A 23,268-nucleotide genomic window follows, 5' to 3' on the forward strand; every position below is an offset into this window, starting at 1 on the left:
TTTTAGAATCTGGAATATGTCACTCCATTCTCTTCTTGCCTGTAGAGTTTCTTGTGAGAGATCTCCTGTGAGTTTAATTGGCATTCCTTTGTATGTCAGTTGATTTTTTTCACATGCACATTTAAGGATCTTTTCCTTATGTTCAACTGAAGAGAACTTGAAGATCATTTGTCTTGGTGAAGATCGCTTTTGATCAAGCCTGTTGGGAGTTCTCTGCCCCTCCTGGATCTTGTATCTCAGTTCTTTCTCCAGATTAGGGAAATTTTCCTTTATTATTTCATTAAATACATTTGCATACTCAGCTTCTCTTTCTGCACCTTCTGGGACTCCTATAACTCTTCTATTTGGCCTCTTAATAGTGTCTTTCAATTCTTGAATACTTTCTTTGTCCTGATCCAGCTCTGCTTCCAGCTTTTTGTTTGCTTCCCCCTGATGACAGGAAATACCTTCCAATTCTGAGATTCTTTCTTCTGCTTGCTTCATTCTATTTTGGAGACTCTCCACTGTACTTTTAATTTGCTCTACTGTGTTCTTAATTTCTGATATACCAGCCTTGATTTGCTTTGTTGCTTCCTTAAATTCTTTGAACTCTTGCATGAGCTTCTCGTTTTTTATCAGAATCTTTAAAATGAGCTTTATGGATTCTGTGTGCCCCATTTTCTCAATGTCTTGCTCAGTTAACTCTGGGGTTTGCATAGGGTTTTGCTCCTTTGCAGGGGAGTTTTCAGTAATACTCATTGTGCCTTTGTCTCTTCTTTTGCTCTTGATCATTGTAGTTCTGGTTAGCAGAGTCTTCTCCTTGGGGCAGGTTTCTAAGCTATGTCACCCAGAGGTCTACAATGTGATTTTACTTGTTGCAGTTGGTACACAACTTTTCTTGCAGCCACTTGTACCACTCCCTCCAGAGAGTTCCAGGTCTGGGTTCTTATGTCAGATTTCCAACGTGGTCTCCACAGCTCCAGCTCTTGGCTCACCACTCTCCACCTCCTGTGAAACCTCGTGCTGAGGTTGCACCATTGTCTCTGTAACCTTTCTACCACTTCTGGTTGGAGCAGGACCCAGGATTAGAGAGACACCAGGTGTCCTATATAATTAGGTTGTTGGTGGTGCTGATCTTGTTGGAACCTGTTGGACGTTAGGTCTGGGTGCCACACGGACCTATTTTGACTGGTACGATGCCACAGTCATTATTTTCCTGTGGGACCAGTGCTATCCACTGACGTCAGTGAGTTCTCGCGAGATCAGCGCATGCGCAATTCACTGTTGTTCCCTGCAGTCCCAAAGCTATTGCCACAGTGCGCAAAATGGCGTCTGATGTACCACCACTACAGTTCTTGATCTGCTGGCCGTCAGATCCGACGGCTACCCAGACCTGCTCCAGGTAGGTCTGAGGGATACCCAGACCTGCCCCGGGTGGAACCCATAGAATGCCACGTCATTGTGGTTCACGGAGTCAGAAATGAGTTCACTCCCAGCTCAGCACATGCTCAGTCCTTTGCCTTGCCCTTTCCCCCTTATGCAAAATGGCGCCCAGTTCAGCTCTAGGGAGCTGACCGGGCTGTGAAATCCACCCTGTTCTCACACTGCCCGTCTGTGATCTGCTGCTCTGTCTCTTCTGGTCAAACCAAACGGACCAGCAGGATGGACAGATCTTTGTCTGGGTTCACTGCCCGAGCTCCCAGTGAAAGTCCCTTCCCACCTGGTTGCTAGTGGAGTTCTGGCTGCTGGTGGAGTTCAGATCGCTGTGCTGGAGTATCAGTCACTGCAACACCACGCTGCTGTGCCTGCTGTTTTCCTGTGTCTTTCAGTCTCCAGGTACCCCTCTGCTGTTATTCTGTCCTTTCATATTTCCTGAAATAATTCCTCTCTGCTTCATCCTGATTAAATGTTTTTCCGTCCGTTAAACGTGTCCTTACCCTATTCCGCCATCTTGATTCTCCCGCAATGCTAGACTTTAAGCATACTTTCATCAGTTTTGTAATTATGTCCTTTTCTGTTGTAGATCTCAATCCAGAATACTAAATTTGTTTTTGTATTTACAGTATTTATTTTATTTGAGAGAGGGAGGGAGAGAGTGCATCCACCTGCTGGTTCACTCCCCAGATGGCTGCGGCTGCCTAGGATTGGCCAAGCAGAAGTCAGGAGCAGGAGCTTCATTGGGGATCCCTTGTGGGTTTGAGGACCAGCACGTGGGCCATCTGCTGCTGCTGCTGCTGGACTCAATAGTGGAGAGCTGCATCAGGACTGGAAAACCTGAGACTCAAACTGGCACCCGTATGGGATGCTGGCATAGCAGATGGTGGTTTTACCTGCTATGTTGCAATGTTGGCCTCACTATTGTATTTTAATATAAGCATTTCAAGTAATTAAAGATAATCTGTGCAAGATATTGACATACTGAGGTCCATTGGCCAAATTTAGCATGCTGTGTGCTTAAATGCTTAAAACTTGTTATTGTTGGACAAAAATGTAAAATTTAATAGGCATTGCATACTATTTATGACTAGTTTCACACTATAACAAAATTATATAGTTTGAATCTAAACTAAGTAGAATTTGGGTTTTTGCTGAGAAGTTCCCCATCCCTGATCTGTAACATTGGAGATGCAACATGGTAGGACAAAAATGGCCAAATTCAATGGAAACTTGATGTTATTTTTGCCTATTTCTGTAACATGTAAATGTAGTTACCATATTGAATAAATGTTTCTTTGCCAGATTGATTGATTGTTTTCAAAAGCAATTTCTCCTGGGGCCTGTGTTGTGGCCCAGTGGTTTAAGCCATTCCCTGTAACACCACATTCCATATAGGTTACACCTCAATCCTGATTGCTCTACTTCTATCCAGCTTTTTGATAATATGCTTTGGAAAGCTGAAGACAGCGAAACAAGTATTTGGGGCCCTGACCCTTGTAAGAGACCTGGGTGGAGTACCAGGCTCCTGACTTCATCCTGACCCTGCTGCAGCCATTGCAGCCATTTTGGGGGAGTAAGCCAGAGCATGGTGGATCTCTGTATCTCCGTGCTTTCAGTAACTCTGCCTTTCAAATAAATAAATGAAACTTCAAAACATTCAATGTATCTTGACAACTAAAATAACAAAATTATAAGTAGATTATAAGAGATTGTTGTTTGCTTTGAAATTTCTTTCTTTTTCCTTTCTTTTCTTTTCTTTTTCTTTCTTTTTTTTTTAAGGATTTTAAAATTTTAGTTGAAAACCAGAGTAACGGAGAAGGAAAGGGCAGAGAGAAAGAGATCTTCCATCTGCTAGGTCCTACCCCAAATGGCCACAATGACCAGAGCTGTTTCAAGTAACTGGGAGTTTTTTCTGGTGTCCCATGTGGGTGAAACGGCTCAAGAACCTTCCACCGCTTTCCCCGGCCTTTTGCAAGGAACTGGATCAGAAGTAGAGCAGCCTCACTTAATTCGGTATTCAAATGGGGTGGTGGTGGTGCCACAGCTGGAGGAGGCATAGCTGGCCCCTGAAATTTCATTCTTTATCTGTTTGCCTTTTTACTGTGATTATTTTTATTGGAAAGGACAATTTGCATAGAAAAGAAACAAAGATCTTCCGTCCACTGGTTCACTTCCCACATGGCTGCAACAGCCAGGGCTGAGCCAACCCAAAGCCGGGACTTTCCTCCCACACAAGTGCAGGGTCCCCATGCTTTGGGCCATTCTTTGCTGCTTTCCTAGGCCAAAAGCAGGAAGCTGGATGGGAAGTGGAGCAGCCAGGGCATGAACCAGCATACATTTGGGATCCCAACATTTGCAAGGCGAGGATATTAACTGCTGAGCCATCACTTTAGATCCTGCTTGTTTTTCTGTTTGAAATGCAAAGTTGCAGAGAGAAAAAAGGAGACACAGAGGGATTGTCCATTCACTAGGTAACTCCCCAAAGGCCACAGTAGCCAGGGTTGTGCCTTGCTGAAGTCAAGAGCCAGAGGATTCTTCTGGGTCGCCTGTGTGGGTACAGGGGCTGCTTTCCCAGGTGCATTATCAGGGAGCTGGTTCAGAAGTGGGCAGCTGGCCCGGCACAGTAGCCTGGCAGTTAAAGTTCTCACCTTGAATGCACCAGGATCCCATATGGGCGCCGGTTCTAATACCAGCAGCCCCACTTCCCATCCAGCTCTGCTTGTGGCCTGGGAAAGCAGTCAAGGATGGCCCAAAACCTTGGGTCCCTAAACCCGTGTGTGGGAGACCCAGAAGAGCTCCTGGTTCCTGCTTTCAGATCAGCGCAGCTCCAGCCGTTACGGCCACTTAGGGGAGTGAATCATCGGATGGAAGATCTTCCTCTCTGTCTCTCCTCTCTGTATATCTGACGACTTTCCAATAAAAAATAAACAAATCTTCCAAAAATAAAAGAAGAAGAAGAAAGTACGGCTGAAACTTGAACCAGCACGCGTAAGGGATACTGTGCCACTGCCCTAACCCTTACATTTTATTTTTTGTAGTAGTTGGAATTTAATGATAATATCTAACTTTGAAATGTTAACTGTATGGAGAGAAACTCAAATTAAGATCTAGAATGAATAAGGAAGTTAAATTTTTTATTTCGTAAAAAAGTTGTTAAAGAAAAGACCCTATCTCAGGAAAGTGATCTTTTTAGGAATGTGCAGTTGACCAGCATCCAAATCAGCACTCGAGGCTTACTATAGGAGCTTTTCAAAGCAGAATATTCTAGATGTGGGTCATTTAAAGGTATTTATTACCTAGGAAATTCTTTATTTTTTTCTAAACATTCTCCAGATACTGTTTTTCATTTCTTTGTACTTTTTTGTTAGTGCTCTGTGTCCCATACATATTTTTTTGCATGCTTAACCATTAACTTTTTTCCTATTTGAGTTGATTTTACTTATTTCTTTTTCATTTTCTCCATCTATTTGAAAGCCAGAATGATAGAAAGATAAACAGATAGGACGAGAGCTCTTGTATCCACTGGTTCACTCCCCTAATTCTCCTAATAGCCCGATTGAACTTGGCTAAAACCAGGACTCAAACATTTCTTCAGGCTTGCCACGTGGGTGGCAGGCCCAGGCGCGTGAGCCACCCGTTGCTTCCCAGGACATGTTAAGAAGCTGGATCAGAGGAGGATGTAGGCATCTCAAGCCACATTTTGTTATGCTCTGCAGCAGTGTCCCATAATTAGCTTTTCTTATGTGAATGTATTGGCCTTTTATTTTTAGACTCAGATCTCTTACAGTTTTAGTTTTTATTTTGAAAAATTAACAAAAATGTAAGAAAGAGAATAATAAATACTTGTGTATTCCTTTGCTTGTGTTCTGTACTTGCCATCTTTGCAGACTCTACTGTTTCTCCCTCCTCCTTCCTTTTCTCTGCCTCTTTGCCTTTGTTCCTCCCTTCCTCTTTTGGTCTCGTTCTTTTCTGTCGCTTCTCTTTTCTTGCCTGTCTCTCCATTTTTCTCTCCTTTTCTACTTCTTCCTTCTCTCACCCTTTTGTCAGGTGATGAGAAAACAGTTTTCAAACTTGATGATAATTGACTTCTAAGTCTTTTTCATGCGTAGTTCCTACTCAAGCATATTTGTGTTCACCACTACGCCTACATTCACAAATTTAATTTTCAGTACCATTATCAGTACTACTATTTTCTTTTAAAGATTTATTTTTATTACAAAGTCAGATACACAGAGAGGAGGAGAGACAGAGAGGAAGACCTTCCATCCGATGTTTCACTCCCCAAGTGAGCGCAATGGCTGGTGCTGTGTCGATCTGGAGCCAGGAGCCAGGAACTTCTTCCGGGTCTCCCACTCGGGTGCAGTGTCCCAATGCATTGGGCCATCCTCGACTGCTTTCCCAGGCCACAAGCAGAGCTGGATGGGAAGTGGAGCTGCCAGGATTAGAACCGGTGCCCATACGGGATCCTGGCTTGTTCAAGGCGAGGACTTTAGCCGCTAGGCCACGCCGCCGGGCCCTATCAGTACTACTATTTCCAGTTTAGTTTTTAATCTTGAATGATTTAATTTTTTTTCTGTTGATTCAAGGTAAAATCAAAGTACATAAATTTATAGCCTAAAATCTCTGTAGGCTATAAGGTTTCTTTGATTTTTCCTATAAGGTTTCTTTGACTTTTCCAAGTCTAAGGCATACTGCCACCTTCCTTTTTAAATACTGACTTAGATTGCTTTTAAGGAGTCCAGTTGTCTTGAAAAATATTGTGAGATTAATTTGTTACTTCTGTTAGTGGTTAGAATCAGATTAAACTTTTTTGGAAGAGACTGTCATATAGTAATGCTTTAACATCATACTACGTTGTATCAGGAGACAGTCAGTAACAGATTGTCCCACTTTTGGGTACCGAAGCAAGCTCTCAGATGGTAATTAATAAATCTTAAGATGTTAATTAACAAATCTTTCCTTTATAGAAGTATATCTATAGCATTATTATAATTTTTAATAGTATTTTTTATTTATTTGAAAAGTAGGGCAACAGAGAGATAGAGATACAGAGCTCTTCCATCTGCTAGCTTATGCCCCAGATGGCCCAAACAGGCAAATCTGGGCCTGTCTGACATTAGGAGTCAGGAGATACAGCCTGGTTTTACATGCAGGTGGCAGGGCCCTAAAGTATTTATTCTATGCTCTGTTGCTTTCCCAGGCACATTAGCAAGGAGCTAATGGGAAGGAAAGCAGCTGTACTTGAACATAGCTCTTCTGATAAAGGATACTGACTTTGTAAATGGTCTTTTTTCTTCATTTCAAAGATTTATTTATTTGCTTGAGAGACAGAGTTACAGGAGAGGTGGAGTTGAGATGGTCTTCCACCCAATGGTTTCTGCCCAAATGGCAGCAGCAGCTGGAACTAAGCCAGACTGAAGGCAGGAGCTTCTTCGAGGCCTCCCACATGGGCACATGGGCCCGGGCTCCCTAGCACAGTAACAGGAGTTAGATAAAAAGTGGAGCAGCTAGGGCTCAGACTGGTGCCCATATGGGATGCCAACACCTTGGCTCTTATTAAACCTACTTAAATTCTAATATTAGTACTAAATCTATGTGTACTCTATACTGTAACAGTGAAAACATTTGACATTAAATATAAAAATAATTTTAATATTCCTCTGTGTAATGAAATAGCAAGTCAGTGGACTGAAAGAAGTAACTCAGTAGGCCAGCGTTGTGGCACAGAGCAGCCCAGGTGAATGGGTGTGCGTGCCCACTTGAGGGATGCAGGTGAAGCTCCTGGCTCTTGGCTTCACAGTCACCCAGTTTGCGGGGTGAACCACCAGAGGGAAGATGTTACTCTGTCGTTCAAATAATCACGTAAATCTTAAAAAGAGAAAGAGAAGTAATTCAGGAGAAATGTTTGCCATCTAAAATAACTTGGGATGTATTTAGACACTACAAATTTCAGGCTTCTTTGTTTCTCCTAAGGATAACTATTGCAAGTTATGACCTCATGTTACAGGTATTGTCAGTATGGACTCACCATATGGTTCTGTAACACCTTCTTCTACACACTTGGGAACTTTCGCCTCAAACCTTTCAGGAGGTCAGATGTATGGGCCTGGAGCACCCCTTGGTGGAGCACCTACGGCTGCTAACTTCAACAGGCAACATTTTTCCCCACTTAGTTTGTTGACTCCGTGTTCATCAGCATCAAATGGTGAGTATTATGTGGTGTACTTCCAAAGAAGAGTTCATATGTATGCGTTGTTCAAAGTTTTGGATTTTCCCAATTTGGAATTTTAAAATTTTTAAACCTCACTATAATTTAATCCTATTTTTTTTTTAAGATTTTTTTTTTTTGTTTTTATTGCAAAGTCAGAGAAAGAGAGGAATTTCTTCCATCCGATGAATCACTCCCCAAGCAGTCGCGATGGCCAGAGCTTAAGCCTGTCTGAAGCCAGGAGCCCAGAACTTCTTCTGGGTCTCCCACATGAGTTCAGGTCCCAAGGCTTTGGGCCATCCTCGACTGCTTTCCCAGGTCACAAGCAGGGTGCTGGATGGGAAGCAGGGCCTCTGGGATTAGAACTGGCACCCATATGGGATCCTGGCAAATTTTTGGAATCTAATTAGGTTATTTCCACATTGGACTATTAAATGGAAGTATATTTTTAAAAGGACTCATTATTTTAAAGAAATGCAATTAATTCTTGTATTTCCCATTAATTTACATTATTTTTTTCTGTTTTAACTTGCAGCTGTCTAGGAGAAATATTTCTAGCCAGAAGAAGTATAAATATGTCCTCTTAGTCTGCCTTTAAATATCATCTAACAAAAATGGTCAGATTTTGGAAATAATGACTACATTGTCAGACTATGGAACTTATCCCTGTAATTAAGACAATGTTGTTACAAATTGGGTGGGAGAAGGACAACCAAAAACGAGAGTGATCAAATTGCTTATACTTTGAGAAAATTATAGGGACTGGCACCGTAATGTAGTAGGTTAAGCCTTCACCAGTGGCACCACATCCGTATGGGCACCTGTGCTAGTCCCAGCCGCTCCACTTCTGATCCAGCTCCCTCCTTTTGCCTGGGAAAGCAACAGAGAATGTCCCAAATTCTTGGGCTCCTGTGTTCATGAGGTAGGCCTCGAAGAAGCCCCTGGATCATCGCTTCAGAATGGCCCAGTTTCTTTTCATTATTTTTATTTTTTAAGAGATGTATTTGTTTTACTTGAAGGTCAGAATTAGAATGAGATCTTCCATCCATTGGTTCACTCCCCAAACAGCTGCCACATCCAGAATAGGGCAGGTCCGAAGCTGGCAGCCAGGAGCTTCATCTAGGTCTCTCTGTGGGTGCAGAGCCCCCCAGATTTGGGCTGTCCCCCATTTCCTTCCAAGTCCATGAGTAGGGAACTGGACCAGAAGTGGAGCAACTCCACGGGCTGCCCCAACAATTTAGTTTTTGGACTATCAGTTTCTCCTGATAAAACATGTTAGAATTGGTAATAATAATCTTGATTAACTCAGTAAAAGAGCAAAAGAAAAATAAATATCAGACACATCAACAAAATACATTGTCAGTTAAAACATGAGGTAAGTTTTTGCCCATGCTATTGGGTAAGTATGAAACTACTGTTCTGAAAGAAGACAGTCTGTGGCGGTTTTCATTGGGGATTTTTTTTATCTCTGAAATGTTAAAAACTTCTCAGGTAAATGGAGGATGGTATAACCAGCATTACATAGCATAATTTATTTAATAATCTGTTGAATAGAACTTCTGATGTGGAAGGATGCTTGATTGTCACATTTGAATTTTACATATCTGGTATAGCAAAAGATTAAACTTTACTTATTCAAAGCTATATTCAATTCGGCATTAACTTATATATACTAGAACAGTAAAAATATTCTATTTAGTTTATAGGATCATTGACAGATACATATTGAGAAAGGGACAGACTTCAGTCTGTACTTGAACCTCCTCTTCAGGGGTCCTTCATTGAGGTGTCCCTGCCTAAAAGAAAAACATAATGGGACTACTAAAAAGCGTTTTTTTGTGATATAATTCCTGTAATTGGATGTTACACTAATAATAATTGTGAGTTTAACCGAATGTCTGGATACTGTTCAAGTTCATTTCCCTCATCCTGTGTTCTGCCTCTCTCATGCGTTTGTCAGCAAAATCTTGATATGCAGTTAGATGAACTTATGCAAGTCACTGAAGTAAATGTCAAGTTCTCATCAATAATATTCGTATAGGATTAATGTAACAAATAAATGGAATTATGTATCTGTTAACAGCTGCTATGACTATTGCTTATTAAATTTATGACCATAATAAGAATATGGGTGATAATGAGAGTAATAGAGTATAGAACATCTGGGTCCATGTCTTCTGAGTGTGATGAGTAGAAAGAGCAGAAACTGAACCATAATAAAACCAAACATATTCTTAAAGGATCAGTGTGCAGCTGATATTGTGATGCAGCAGGCTGCTCTGCCACCTCATCCCCATAATGGAGCACCTGTTGAAGTCGGGCTGCTCCACTGCTGATCCAGCCTCCTAATTGCACCTGGAAAAGGAGCAGGACATAGCCTGCAAACTGGACACCTGCGCCCTGTGTGGGAGATCCTTATGGTGTTCTTAGCTCTGGTTGTGGCCTGGCTGTGACCCGGACTTAGTCATTGAGAGAGTGAAGCAACAAATGGAAGAGTGCCCTGCCTTCCTGTCCTCTCTCTTTTCCTTTTCAAATAAATAAATCTTTTTAAAAAAGATTTATTTTATTTTTTTTTTTTTGGAAAGTCAGATATACAGAGGAGAGGAGAGACAGAGAGGAAGATCTTCTGTTTGATAATTCACTCCCCAAGTAGCTGCAACAGCTGGAACTGAGCCATCCAAAGCCTGAAGTCAGGAACCTCTTCCAGGTCTCCCACATGAGTTCAGGTCCCAAGACTTTGGGCCATCCTCGACTGCTTTCCCAGGCCACAGCAGGGAAAGCTGGATGGTAAGCAGGGCAGCCGGGTTTAGAGCCAGCACCCATATGGGATCCGGGCATGTGCAAGGCGAGGACTATCCTGGCGGCCCCACTCCCTGCTTGTGACCTGGGAAATCAGTCAAGGCTGGCTCAAAGCATTGGGAACCTGCACCTACGTGGGACACCCGAAAGAGGCTCCTGGCTCCTAACTTTGGATCAGTGCAGCTCCGGCCATTTTGGCCACTTGTGTAGTGAATCAATGGACAGAAGATCTGACTTTCCAATTAAAAAGTGCAATAAATCTTTAAAAAAAAAATAGTGGGCTTGCAGGGAGGGAACAGATTAAAGGGTTGTCTGCATTTAGCTATACTCAGATGGGGCAGGTCTGCAAGCTAGCCTGCTTCACAGAATACTGTCAACATGTGACGGGCTGTTGGCTGGTTTTTTTTGCTTTGTTGTTTGTTTTTAGAAGGATAGAGTTTAGGAAAGGAAAACCTGATTGAATACACAAGTGAGGTCAACCTCCTAGGGATGAATCCAGAGAGGAAGGTAGGTTCATGTGTTCATCTCTGTTGCCTTTCTGTCTTTCTTGTTGACGTCTTTATGTCTGTTTTGGGGGACTGTTTTTTTCTCATGAATTTAAGTGTGTCTTTTCAATATATAGTTTAAAAATGCTTAAAACTGCCATGTTTACATGTTCTTGTGTTCCTTTTCATTTAATTCAGCTTTTAAAAATAGTTTAATACTTAATACTTAATTCAAGTTTTGTCTTTTTTTTTAGTTTTGTCATCTTGTTTCTAGTTTTACAATATGTGAATTATGCGGTTCTGTCTTACCTTTTTCCTTCAATTCTGTTAGCTCACTTTGGAATCTTGGGGATATAGGTTTCTTTCTGATGTGGCTTAAGCATAATACTATAGGTCTATTTCTCTCTTATGATAATATTTGTGATTTTTATTTTTCGTGAATTTTTAGAAGGAATGGATAAATTAGGATAGCTCCATAATTTGGATTTTAATAGTTTTAGAAATATGCAAATTATGGCCGTGTTGGACCTTTTTGCTTTGCCCTGTTGTCTCTTGTCCTGCCCAGTTGAGAATCAATGCTTAGAAGTGTCTTGTCATTGTGGGGCTTCCTTTTGAAAGAAGGCTTGAGTGGATTGTCCTTAGAGTTTACCTCGCTAGTAGTGCTGCTTTCTCAGCCCTTGTTGCATAAATGCGTTGCAGACCAGTCCTGCAGTGGGGGAGAGGCAACACCTCCCCTGTGCACATTTCACCTGTTGTCTCAGAGTTGCAGGCGCTGTTTTCTGTTGAGGATCTTGGTTTGCTGTGAGGCCCTCTTGTGCTCAGATCTGGTGGAGGATTGATTTCCATTGCTTCCTTCCACACCGAAGGATAGCCTGTCTTAGGCTTCATTTGTGTATCTTTAGTTTTGTTGTTTATGGTATCCATGAGTTCTTGTTTTTGCTAAATATTTAGTGTTTTGTTTTATGGGGGCAGTTTGGGAAAAGCCAAAACATTTGCTGCTACCTATTTTCCCAGAATTTCCTCTCCATAGCAATGCAATTTTTAACATTTATTTTGTGTGGAAGGGATAGAAATCTTTTAATGCTGATCATTCTCTAGATTGCTCACCAGGGTTAAGGGTGAGCCAGGCCAAAGCTAGAAGCCCAGAACTGGATCTAGATCTCCCTATCTCCCATGTGGGTGTCAGGGAAGGACTTTCCCAGGGTACACATTAAGCAGGAACCTGGAGCCCAGAGTGCGGCCACCATTAGAACCCACGCACTCTGGTGTTGATGTTCCACCCCTGCATTGTCCTGTCTGTCTGCCTTTGAAAGGCAGATAGGGAAGGAGATACAGACACAGAGACTAGTTCATCCCCAACTGCTCTGAGCTTGTTGGAAGCCAAAAGCCAGAAGCTTCTTCCGAATCTCCCATATGAGTGCAGGGGTCCAAATATTTGGGCTGTCTTCCACTGCTTTCCCAGGTGTATCAGCGGGGAGCTGGATTGATAGTAGAGTAGTCAGAACTGGAACCATTGCCCATGAGATGCCAGCACCCCAAACAGCAGCTTTATCCACCCTGCTGCAGAACAGACCCCACATCCCAGCATCTTAACTGCAAGGCTAAAATGCCTGCCCCCGTCGCAGTGTATTATGAAGGTGAAATTCTAAAAACATTTTAACTGCTTTTTAAAAATCCCCCCTTTTCCATTGTGTTTTGATTTGTTAAAAATAAATGCTATTAAGTGATGTTAAATCCATGACTATGAGAGGTCTAATATTTCACTAAAGGGAAGTACAAGAGTGCTTCAAAAAATCTTTAGACAGGTGGAATTACAGTGTAAATCCATTTGGATATAAAGTTTTTGACAGCCATACAGTTTTTTCTTAACAAGCATTTTCTGGTAACTTTGCAATGACCTCTTATATTGTGTGGATTTCAACTTTTTTTTACTCAAATTTATCTTTTAACTCAATTTTCCTTGAGGTTTTTGCAATAGTGTTATAGTTTTTCTTTCATATATCCACAGGTTCTTGTGTTTAGTAATATTATAGCAAAATAATTTCATATTTCCTTTTTAATTAGTGGTCACTAACTGATTGAGAGTATAATAATACAAATGTCAGTGAGCACTTGTCATGTGGAATTGCTCTCAGCAATTCTGTGTATTAAAGTTTTTTTATTGTTTCATGGCTGATAACAACTGATGTGGCTGATAACAACTGAATTTGTCTTCTAAATTCTCTTAAAAGTATTGGGGAAATAGACATGCTGTGCTTGTGGGTGGGTGTCTGTAAATCTGTTGCAAAATCTATGCACATAGGATGAAACTTGAAAAAGTTCATAAAAAATTAGACTAAACAGTAAGCTTATTTTGGTGCAAACACATTTTGAAATCTGCACATACTGTTTTTCATGAACTTCTTTATTACACACACACACACCTACACCCCAGAAACTTAAAATGTATAGTTAATTGTGCATCATACTGTCAAGCAGTTGTGAGTAAATTGTGGATATTCATATAACAGTTTTGACTTCCTGATTTCAAGGTATTTATATTATTGAAGTATAAATGTGTACTATGTTTAAACGTGCTTAACAGTTAAACTTTAAACAATAAATATAATTTTGTCTGTTGCTATGTATTTTTTTCAGTAATGTACAAAGCAATTGAATCACAAATAACTATATTAAGAACCCACCTTGTTGTGGTTTATCGTTTCTCCAGATTCTCCTGCACAGTCAGGATCCACCGGAGTTCGTGCACCATCACCTGCCCCTTCATCCGTACCTTTAGGGTCAGAAAAGCCCAGCAGTGTCTCTCAGGACAGGAAGGTTCCCGTCCCTATTGGGACTGAACGTTCAGCAAGGATCAGGCAGACTGGCACTTCAGCTCCATCTGTTATTGGGAGTAATTTATCCACATCAGTTGGGCATAGTGGCATCTGGTCCTTTGAAGGAATTGGTGGCAATCAAGGTATGATAAACTAGCCAACGTACTAGACTTTAAGTTTATGCATTTCACTCTAAAATAGGTAGTATTTGATTTCCATGGTCATTTTAAAAATATCTACTTTTATATTGTTGGTGACTTTGTAAATTTTATTTAAAAGGCAGAGAAAGAGATTTCCTCCTCTTAATGAATCATTCCCCAAATGCCTGCAATAGCCAGGGCTGGACCAGCCTGAAACCAGGATCCAGGAACTCCATCTGGGTGTCGTACATGGTTGGCAGAGACCCAAGTACTTGGCCTGTCACTTGGCTGCCTTCTCAGAAAGAGGAGGAGGTTATTGGGTTAGGAGTGGAAAGTCAAACCAACGCTGCCACACAGCAACCATGCCTTGTTCTGACTGTGTAGTCACTTTGTTTTAGGAGTTCTGATTTGGGGGCTGGCACCATGGCATAATGGATTGACTTTTACTTTATTGCTGGCAACCCATATGGATATCAGGTTGTGTCCCAGCTGCTTCACTTCTGAAACAGCTCCCTGCTTAACGAAGCACAGAAGATGGCTCAAATCCTTGGATCCCTGCCATCCGTGTGGGGAACCGGAAGAAGCTCCTGGCTTCAAATCAGCTCAGTTGTAGCCATTGAAGCTGTTTGGGAAGTCAGACAATATATGGAAGACCTTTTTCTGTGTTCTTCGTAGCTCTGCCTTTCAAATAAAAAGAATTCTTAAAAAAAAATACAAGTTCTGTTTTCATGTGATTTCTTCCCTTGTGATTATGAATATTTTCTGAAAATAGATGGATATAAATGTGCTCTTTATTTCATCATGTTAGTAAAATGCTGAGAGATCCTTTCAGGTCCTTCAGATTTCATGTTATGTTAGCTTTTCTGTCTTTTGTCAACACTGTTTCTTTGACTAATGTGTCTCTATCTACAAATGTGAAAAGACTGCGATAAATATATGAAGATAAGCCATTTGGAAATAATTCATATCTCAGTGTGGAAACTATTAGAAAAATGCAAAACATTTTATTTTTCTACCTATTGATTTCAAATATCACCAACAGATTCCTCTGCTTCTTTGTTTTCCATCAGATAAGGTAGACTGGTGTAACCCTGGGATGGGAAATCCAATGATTCATAGGCCGATGTCTGATCCGGGAGTGTTTTCACAGCATCAAGCAATGGAGCGGGATAATACGGGAATTGTAACTCCTTCTGGTACATTCCATCAGCATGTTCCTGCAGGATACATGGACTTTCCTAAAGTTGGGGTAATGGCGATTTATAAATAAGCATTTATTTTTTGAAAGTGTTTTTATTAACCTTCTAACCTAGTGAATAAGTATTTGTTTAGTGATGCTGCAGTATGGGCCTGGAAACAGATCAAAATTTGGCTGAAATACAAATAAGTGCTGATATTGTTCTACCTATTCAAAGAAAGTATTTTCTAAGTTATGTCCAGTCTTACATAATGGAAAAATAACTTATATCCCTTGATAACTTACACATTGAGTAAATTGAGATGGAATTTTAACTATCCATTTTAAGGTTGTTGGTTATTCTTTTCTTTAAGGGTATGCCTTTCTCTGTGTATGGGAATGCAATGATTCCTCCAGTAGCACCCATCCCCGATGGTGCTGGAGGACCCATATTTAATGGCCCTCATGCTGCGGACCCCTCCTGGAACTCTCTGATAAAGATGGTATCAAGCTCCACAGAAAACAATGGCCCTCAAACGGTAAGCATTTATCTAGTATTCATAGACAAAAAGAATATAGGTAAATAAATCATAATACCTAGATAATATATGATGATAAGAAATTGAGAAAATTGAAGGATCTTTATATATAGTAATGTGAAAAATAGTACCAGAGGTAGTGGATCCAAACTAAAATTACAGAATAGCATTGTGTATTCTATTGGGTAGCATATGGTAAGGGAAAGATTTTAAGTAAAGTGATTATAATGTTATACTGTATATCAGAATTTACTAGTGAGGTGAAAAGCACCATCTAGAGGTAATTTGTTCAAAGTGTACTATACATGTTCTCTAACTGACTCAAAAATATTTACAGAAATGGGTATTTAACCTGGCTTATTTTGGTCATGTTTAGTATGTTTGACTCATCTCTCTTCCATAATCATAAATCTGTAAGTGTTTGGGTAATGATTTCTTTTAAAATGGTGGTTAATCTGATCCTATCAGAGACACCAGAGTCAGGAACACAACAATAAAAGTGGTTTTATCATTGCTTTTCTCTGTTATTTCCCATTATGTTTCAAATTGAATGAAATTTGGGTATTTTTAATTATTTATGAGCCTTTTGAAAGAGTTTTAATTGTTCCAAATCTATGTTAACAATGGTTGTTAATAGATGTATATTCTCTTTCCAGGTGTGGACTGGACCCTGGGCACCTCACATGAGCAGTGTGCATATGAACCAGCTTGGCTGATGAGGATCAGCTTGTTAGCCTGCAGATTGCTTTCATTCAGAGGAAAACACAAGTGGCCGGAAAAAATTTATGCTCCCAAATCATTCTACTGATGTGCTTGACTGAAGTGTGTAGGCTTTTTGCAGAAGAACTTACTAACTGACCTATTTTCTGTGAACATTTGTGACTGCCCATTCCCCGCCATCATCCATTCTACCTTAGTTAGCATTTTTCTTACCATTTTTCTTTTTTTCTTTTCCTCTTCCCCTTTGGACATAACTTTCTGTTGAAGCTGTTCTTTGGCTGGTTGGTTTTAGTACTGTAAACTGCTTCTGAGCAAACACGGAAATTTAGCAAAATTATGTAAACTTGATCCTGACGTTTTAGAATGGCAAATAAATGTACAATTGTTTACATAACTGAAAAGGCTAAGCAGAAAGTAAATTTCAATATGTCAGTATAGAGGCTCTACTTTATGTAGACTTAAATTAATGTGAGATATGTACCTTCATATTCAGAAATCTGGATGTTTCCTTCATACATTAAACTATTAATAAGCATAACTTTTCTACTTGTGTAATTTAAGTATAAAGTAAAATGATGGGCATTATCATTGGACTTTTCCCTACATTGGCTTTTAAAATACTCGTCTTGCTCTCCTTTGGGTATGTTTGCAGCAAGGCACATCTGGAAGAAGAAGTTTGTGACTTTGCCACAAGATTTTCTGTTTTGTTTTCATGGCCTTTTCTCACTTTTAAAATGATGACACACTTCTCTTCACTCTTGTCTCTCTTTATCTTTACCACTAATACCCATAAAATTCTCTTGCTGATCGTGAAAAAACTCTGTAAAGATTTTCATTGTAATGGCTGCTATGGAGACATAGAGCATCTTCATCAGTGCTAGTGGTTTCTTCTAACTATAAAATGTTTAGACTTACTGAGAATTTAAAAAGCCACCACTGTTCCCAGTCAGCATATACAAGCTCTTCATATACTGTTTATTATTAATTCAGTGTACTATTTTATATTGGATAATAATGATTCTTAACATTGGCTTTCCAGTCATCAAGAGTCAACATAAAAATCTCATTTTTCAGTAATTTAGTGGAAAGTATCTTATTTCTTTTCTCAGTTTGAAACACTTTTGGTTCTTTACACCTGTATGTGATCAATGAAAAGGATCAACAGCTGCCTTGGGTCAAGTAATAAAGCTTGCATTTGTCATTATGACAATGTATGGTAGATACATGAATACACAGATTACAATATCAAGTCTTCATCATTTAACCTGTTTATGTAAGATACAGGGCCACATTCAAATTGCTCAGTGGGATTTATATATTCCATCCACTTGAAACAATAAACGGTAATGTATCCAAGAATATGTGTCCTAACCTGTCTCATACGGAAAAATAAGCTATATGGTTGAAATACAAAAGAAGCAAGCATGAAAGTAAAGTAATTCCTATGTCAGTTTGTCTTTTTTAAAAAAGATACGAGCTCCACCCTGATAACGCAGAAGCATAGTATCCCGAGTTAACAGTTCTTCAACTTTTCAAATACATGAACTGGATTTCTTTGCTTTTGTAGCCTGAGTAAAGAATAAAAAGGCAAATTCTAAAATGTATCTCAAAGTTGTAAACAGGCATGTTCACGTATTTTAACTTAAGAGGTGGTCTTGAAATACATAAACTTGTTTTTCTACCTATGATTAATATGCCCAGATTCAAATAAAAGCTGAAAGATATCCTCCTACAAAGAAATACAGCTATGAAATAAAATTACAGTATAATATGCAGCATATATGGTAGAGTTTTATTTAACAGAGCATTCTCTGCATTTTGCCATATCTCTCTTTTATGACCTGATTTTTCCTGTGGTAACTAGATTTAATCCTATCGGAGAATAGATGAACTTAATATTTTTTTTACAATACCTTAGTTGAGTTGTTTCGCTAAAGTAAATCTTCTAAGATGGGGTATCTTTAAAAAGAAAGGGGAAAACTTTATTTTCTTGATTTTAAAACTGGTTTAAGAGGACGTAGCTTTATACTTAAATGGGAGAGGATCGTACTTAAACTTTAGGATCAGGCTTGTTAGGCACAGTGCCATTGGCATTAGAACTGTACTAGGAACATTTTTCAAAGTCACTGTTTATATTTCACCTATAATAGAGTACACTTTTATTTGAACAATAAAAAGCAATTTTAAGACCACACAGGTCTTTTTTTCTATTTTGAAAGTATTTGTGTCTGTACAGACTATATGATGTATCTTCTCATTCTTCTTAAATGATTTAACTCTTGGAACTAATATTTTGGTTAGTTCACAAAGTAAATCCCAAATAATGCCCTTGTTATTGTTTAATCTGTTTAAACCAGGCATTCCATTTTAGATATGACTTTTCCATTTCCAAATAATTTCCCATTTCATGCCTTTCAACATATTTTAGTATACATTTTCATAGAAGTCTGAGTATTTTAGTATATACATACAGTAGATTTTCCTTATTGTTTCCCATTACTGTGCAATAAATCATTATTTTTTTTACTAACTAGTAAGTGAAATTTTTGGTAAAATATTAATAGTAGTTTTCACTTTAAAAAAGGGTACTTGTTTATCCTGTATTATCACATAAATAGTACTCCATTGTCCTTTGACTCAAGTTAACTGTGTCAACATTTCATGACAAAGTTTGCACATTATATCCTGTTTAACCATTAGAAAGTGTTAGACTAAATAGGGAGATTCATAATCACAAAATATCTGTCAAATAAAGTTTCTTTTTAACAACAAATTCTAAATTCAGGATTATTTCAGAATTATTAAAATATTTTTTTAAAAAAACCAATTCGGTGTTTTTGATCATTGCAAGATCATTCTCTCAATGCAGTTTTACATTAACTTTTAAAATTTTTTATACCCGTTCTTCTCTCCTGTATTACACGGTAATACCAGTGTTTGGCCTACTTGAGCTGTACTTTGTAAACCCTAGGTGCCTGCCAGTCTCTGGACATACTTGTCTCACTGGCAAACATAACCAAAAAAGTCGCTGCAGTTGATAACTCAAGTGGCTGGAACTTCAGATGAGACCATGAGTGACGCGGAAGTATAAATTACAGGACTAACTGCTGTATCACGCGGTTTCATACTAGACTTCTGCTGTTAAATGAATTCCTGTATTTGGAAAAATAAAAGCAAACTGCATGTTCGATTCTTGAATGCTACTAAGAAAGGTGACAGGAAACTTTTCAATAGAGGAAAAACAGCTAATGCTAGATTAGATGGCATCAGTTTCGAAATATGCCTGAAGAAAATGAGAAAGGGAAAAAACCTATCATTTTAACACTTGCTCAGGAAAGAATTTTTTTTTTTCCAGAAAACAGTTAAAACGAATACTGGGAGAATGAGAAATCTAAGTGACCTTGTGATAATAGCCTGTATTCAGGTTTTGAGCACTCTTACTTCACTTTGCTGAAACAAAAACGATTGACCAGGGTTTAAACAATACAAATTTACTTGTAAAAGCTGTGATGTATGATATCTACATGCTGGCCAATTCCATCCCTGCTGAGGGTCTCCTTTCAAGCTTGTAGGTGGCCATAAGGGTCTTTCCTCTAGGAAAGGAAGAACCTTTTTTTAAACTTATTTATTTTTATTGGAAAGGCAGATATATAGAGAGGAGAGACAGAGAGGAAGATCTTCCGTCCAATAATTCACTCTCCAAGTGACCGCAACGGCTGGAGCAAAGCCAGTCGGAAGCCAGGAGCCTCTTCCAAGCCTCCCACACATGGGTGCAGGGACCCAAAGCTTGGGCCATCCTTGACTGCTTTCCCAGGCCACAAGTAGGGAGCTAGATGGGAAGTGGAGCTGCTGGGATTAGAACCTGCGACCAAATGGGATCCCACCGCATTCAAAGCGAGGACTTTAACTGCTATGCTATCGTTTTTTATTTTAAGATTTACTTACTTTTATCTGGAAGACAGGTTTTACAGAGGAGAGAGAACAGTCTTCCATGAGTTGGTTTACTCCCAGATGGCTGCAAAGGCTTTATCTGGGCTGGTCCAAAGCTGGCAGCCAGGAGCTTCTTCTGGGTGTCTCACATAGGTGTAGACTTGGGTCATTTTCTAAGCCTTCCCAAGCCGACAGAGAGCTGGATCCGAAGCCAGGAGCTTCTGCTGAGTCTCGCATGTGGGTGCAGGGTTGCAAGGCATTGCGACCGTCCTTGACTGTTTTCCCAGCCCACAAGCAGGGAGCGGGACCTCCTGGATACAAGCTGGTGCCCACATGGAAATCTGGCACGTGCAAGACAAGAACTTGAGCCGCTAGGCTACTGCACCGGGCCCGAGTCCGTTTTTTAAAGCTAACAATTGAGGGCCCGGCGGCGTGGCCTAGCGGCTAAAGTCCTCGCCTTGAATGCCCCGGGGTCCCATATGGGCGCCGGTTCTAATCCCGGCAGCTCCACTTCCCATCCAGCTCCCTGCTTGTGGCCTGGGAAAGCAGTTGAGGACGGCCCAAGGCTTTGAGACCCTGCACCCGTGTGGGAGACCCGGAAGAGGTTCCTGGTTCCGGGCTTTGGATCGGCGCGCACCGGCCCGTTGTGGTTCACTTGTGGAGTGAAACATCGGACGGAAGATCTTCCTCTCTGTCTCTCCTCCTCTCTGTATATCTGACTTTGTAATAAAATAAATAAATCTTTAAAAAAAAAAAAGCTAACAATTGAGGGGGAAAAAAGTTGTGTGGAGTGAGTAGTTGTGTTGGTTAAACTTCCTGGCACTTCTCATCATTGTCAGAAGAGTTTTGGTCTTACCAACTGGCTTTCTCTCCAGCTTCCTGAGGCAGCAGCTAATGCAAGAGCTTGAGCCCCTGCTGGCCACCTGGGAGACTGTCCAGGCACCTACGCTGGGCATGTCCAGCCCTGCCTGTTAGAGGAGCGCAAGTGAACTAGTGAAGGGAGGTCTTTTGCTGTGACTGGTATTCAAGTGAAAAACACTGCAAACGTTATGCTTTGCTTTTCCTCATGCAAATATTTCTTTTTCAATACTTAGAAGATTTTTTAATGTTGTATCTGAAAGACAATTACATATCTTCCATCTGCTAATTGATCCACCAAATGGCCACCAAATGGCTGGGCCAGACCAAAGCCAGGGTGAAGGGTTTTTTCCTAGGTCTCCCACGTACCTGCAAGGCACAGACCTGAGCCATTTTCTGTTGCTTTCTCAGGTGCATTACCAAGGAGCTAGATTGGAAGTGGGTCAACCAGGACTCCCAGGGTTTTTTTAAGATTTTTTTTTTTTATTGCAAAGTTAAATATACAGAGAAAGAGAAGAAGATCTTCCGTCCGATGGTTCACTCCCCAGTGGCCATAATGGCTGGAGCTGCGCCTATCAGGAGCCAGGAACCACTTCCGGGTCTCTCACGCGGGTGCAGGGTCCCAAGGCTTTGGGCCATCCTCAGCTGCTTTTCCAGGTACAAGCAGGGAGCTGGATGGGAAGCAGGGCCGCGGGGATTAGAACCAGCACCCATGTGGGATCCTGGCTCATGCAAGGTGAGGACTTTAGCAGCTGAGCTACTGTGCCGGGCCCCAAGACCCTATTATTGCTGGCGTCACATGTGGTGGCTTAATTCTTAATGCCACAACACCAACCCCAAATACCTTTTATTAAAAGATAACACGTTAATATTTGTTTGAAAAAGTGCTTCAGAACAGCTCGACCGGTTCTTTCCTCAGCTTAATAAATAAAAAGCAAGAAATCATTTGCAGACAGAGAAGTTTTATTTGCAAAGTGACCAGGTTTAGGTGAAAAGAAAGAGAAAGCACCGGCTCTTGGGAGAGCCACGATGTGCGGTGCCTCTTGAAAAAGACACCTAAGGCCTGAGGAAAGGTGTTGGGGATTTAAAAGGTTCCCTGATCCCTCTTAACCAGTCAGGAAATGGGTGGGCAATTCTTGTGCCGCTCGCGATCTTTAGCAGGCGTGGATGGTTTCAAGGAGAACTGGTTCTTCATTTGCTGCTTTACTCGCAGGATGGTTGCCATGGCAAGTCTCCCTCTGGCCTCTGCTGCTTTCCCAGGGCATTAGCAGAGTTAGATCAGAAATGGAGCAGCTGGGACACAAACTAGTGCCTGTATGGGATGCTGGTATTGTACATGGTGGCCTAACGCGCTATGCCACGACACCAAGGCCCTCAGATACAATTCTAATATAGTATTTACCTTCTCTTTGCCTTTAATTTTTTGCAATAACATACTTTCAATTTATAATTACCAGCCTAATGCTCCACTAAAAAGCTCAGGAAGTAAAAAAGACAATGTTCCTTAGGAATAATATAGATAAGGTTTACAAATAATAAAGCACAAGATGTCAACTGCAGTAAATTTTTAAGATTTATTGATTTTTACTTGGAAGAGCTACAGAGATAGAGATATTCCATCTGCTGGTTCACTCCATATTGGCTTTGTCAGCCAGAACCTGGCTAGTCTGAAGCCACGGGCCAGGACCCTTTTCCAGGTCTCCCAAGTGGGTGCTGGGGCCCAAGGACTGGAGCCAGTCTCTGCCACTTTCCCAGGCCACGTGCTAGATTACAAGTGGAACAGCTGGATTAGAACCGGTGCCCTGATGCCCTACCAGCATCACCACAGCTATACCACCGCGTCAGCTCCATAAAGTCCTTCTGCACTCTATAATCAGATAAACAACCATAAACCAAGTATCTTTAGGTCTGGTTTATTTCACTAACCACAAATGGTCTTGAGTTGCAACCATATTTTGCAAGCCGGGATTTCATTCTGTTTATATACTGAGCAGTATTCATCAGGTATCAAACGTTTATACTGCAGTGATAATTCTTAAGTGAGGTAATGTAATTTCACCCTTAATAGGAACCTTTCGCTATTCGTAGCCTAACATAAAATACGGAAGAGATAGGTTGCAGGTGGGGGACGAGAAGGCTAATCGCAACAGACCTGAACCTCACACAGTGGACGATTACCA

At 40.6% G+C, this 23,268-nt stretch overlaps 1 protein-coding gene across 2 annotated transcripts in view; it reads left to right on the forward strand.

Moving 5' to 3' along the window:
• Positions 1-18,239, forward strand: part of ANKRD17 (ankyrin repeat domain 17) — a 167,295-nt gene extending 149,056 nt beyond the window's left edge. Inside the window, exons 30-34 of one of the 2 annotated variants that reach the window (XM_058667218.1) lie at positions 7,424-7,621; positions 13,619-13,867; positions 14,935-15,113; positions 15,416-15,580; positions 16,237-18,239. In XM_058667218.1, the coding sequence (XP_058523201.1) occupies positions 7,424-7,621; positions 13,619-13,867; positions 14,935-15,113; positions 15,416-15,580; positions 16,237-16,296 (851 nt within the window). In that variant the 3' untranslated portion in view covers positions 16,297-18,239. The remainder of the gene's footprint in view (positions 1-7,423; positions 7,622-13,618; positions 13,868-14,934; positions 15,114-15,415; positions 15,581-16,236) is intronic. The other variant, XM_058667219.1, reaches the window with a different exon arrangement.
• Positions 18,240-23,268: the final 5,029 nt, after the last annotated feature.

This window comes from Ochotona princeps, chromosome 7, assembly GCF_030435755.1.
Source record: "Ochotona princeps isolate mOchPri1 chromosome 7, mOchPri1.hap1, whole genome shotgun sequence".
Classification (NCBI taxonomy): domain Eukaryota; kingdom Metazoa; phylum Chordata; class Mammalia; order Lagomorpha; family Ochotonidae; genus Ochotona; species Ochotona princeps.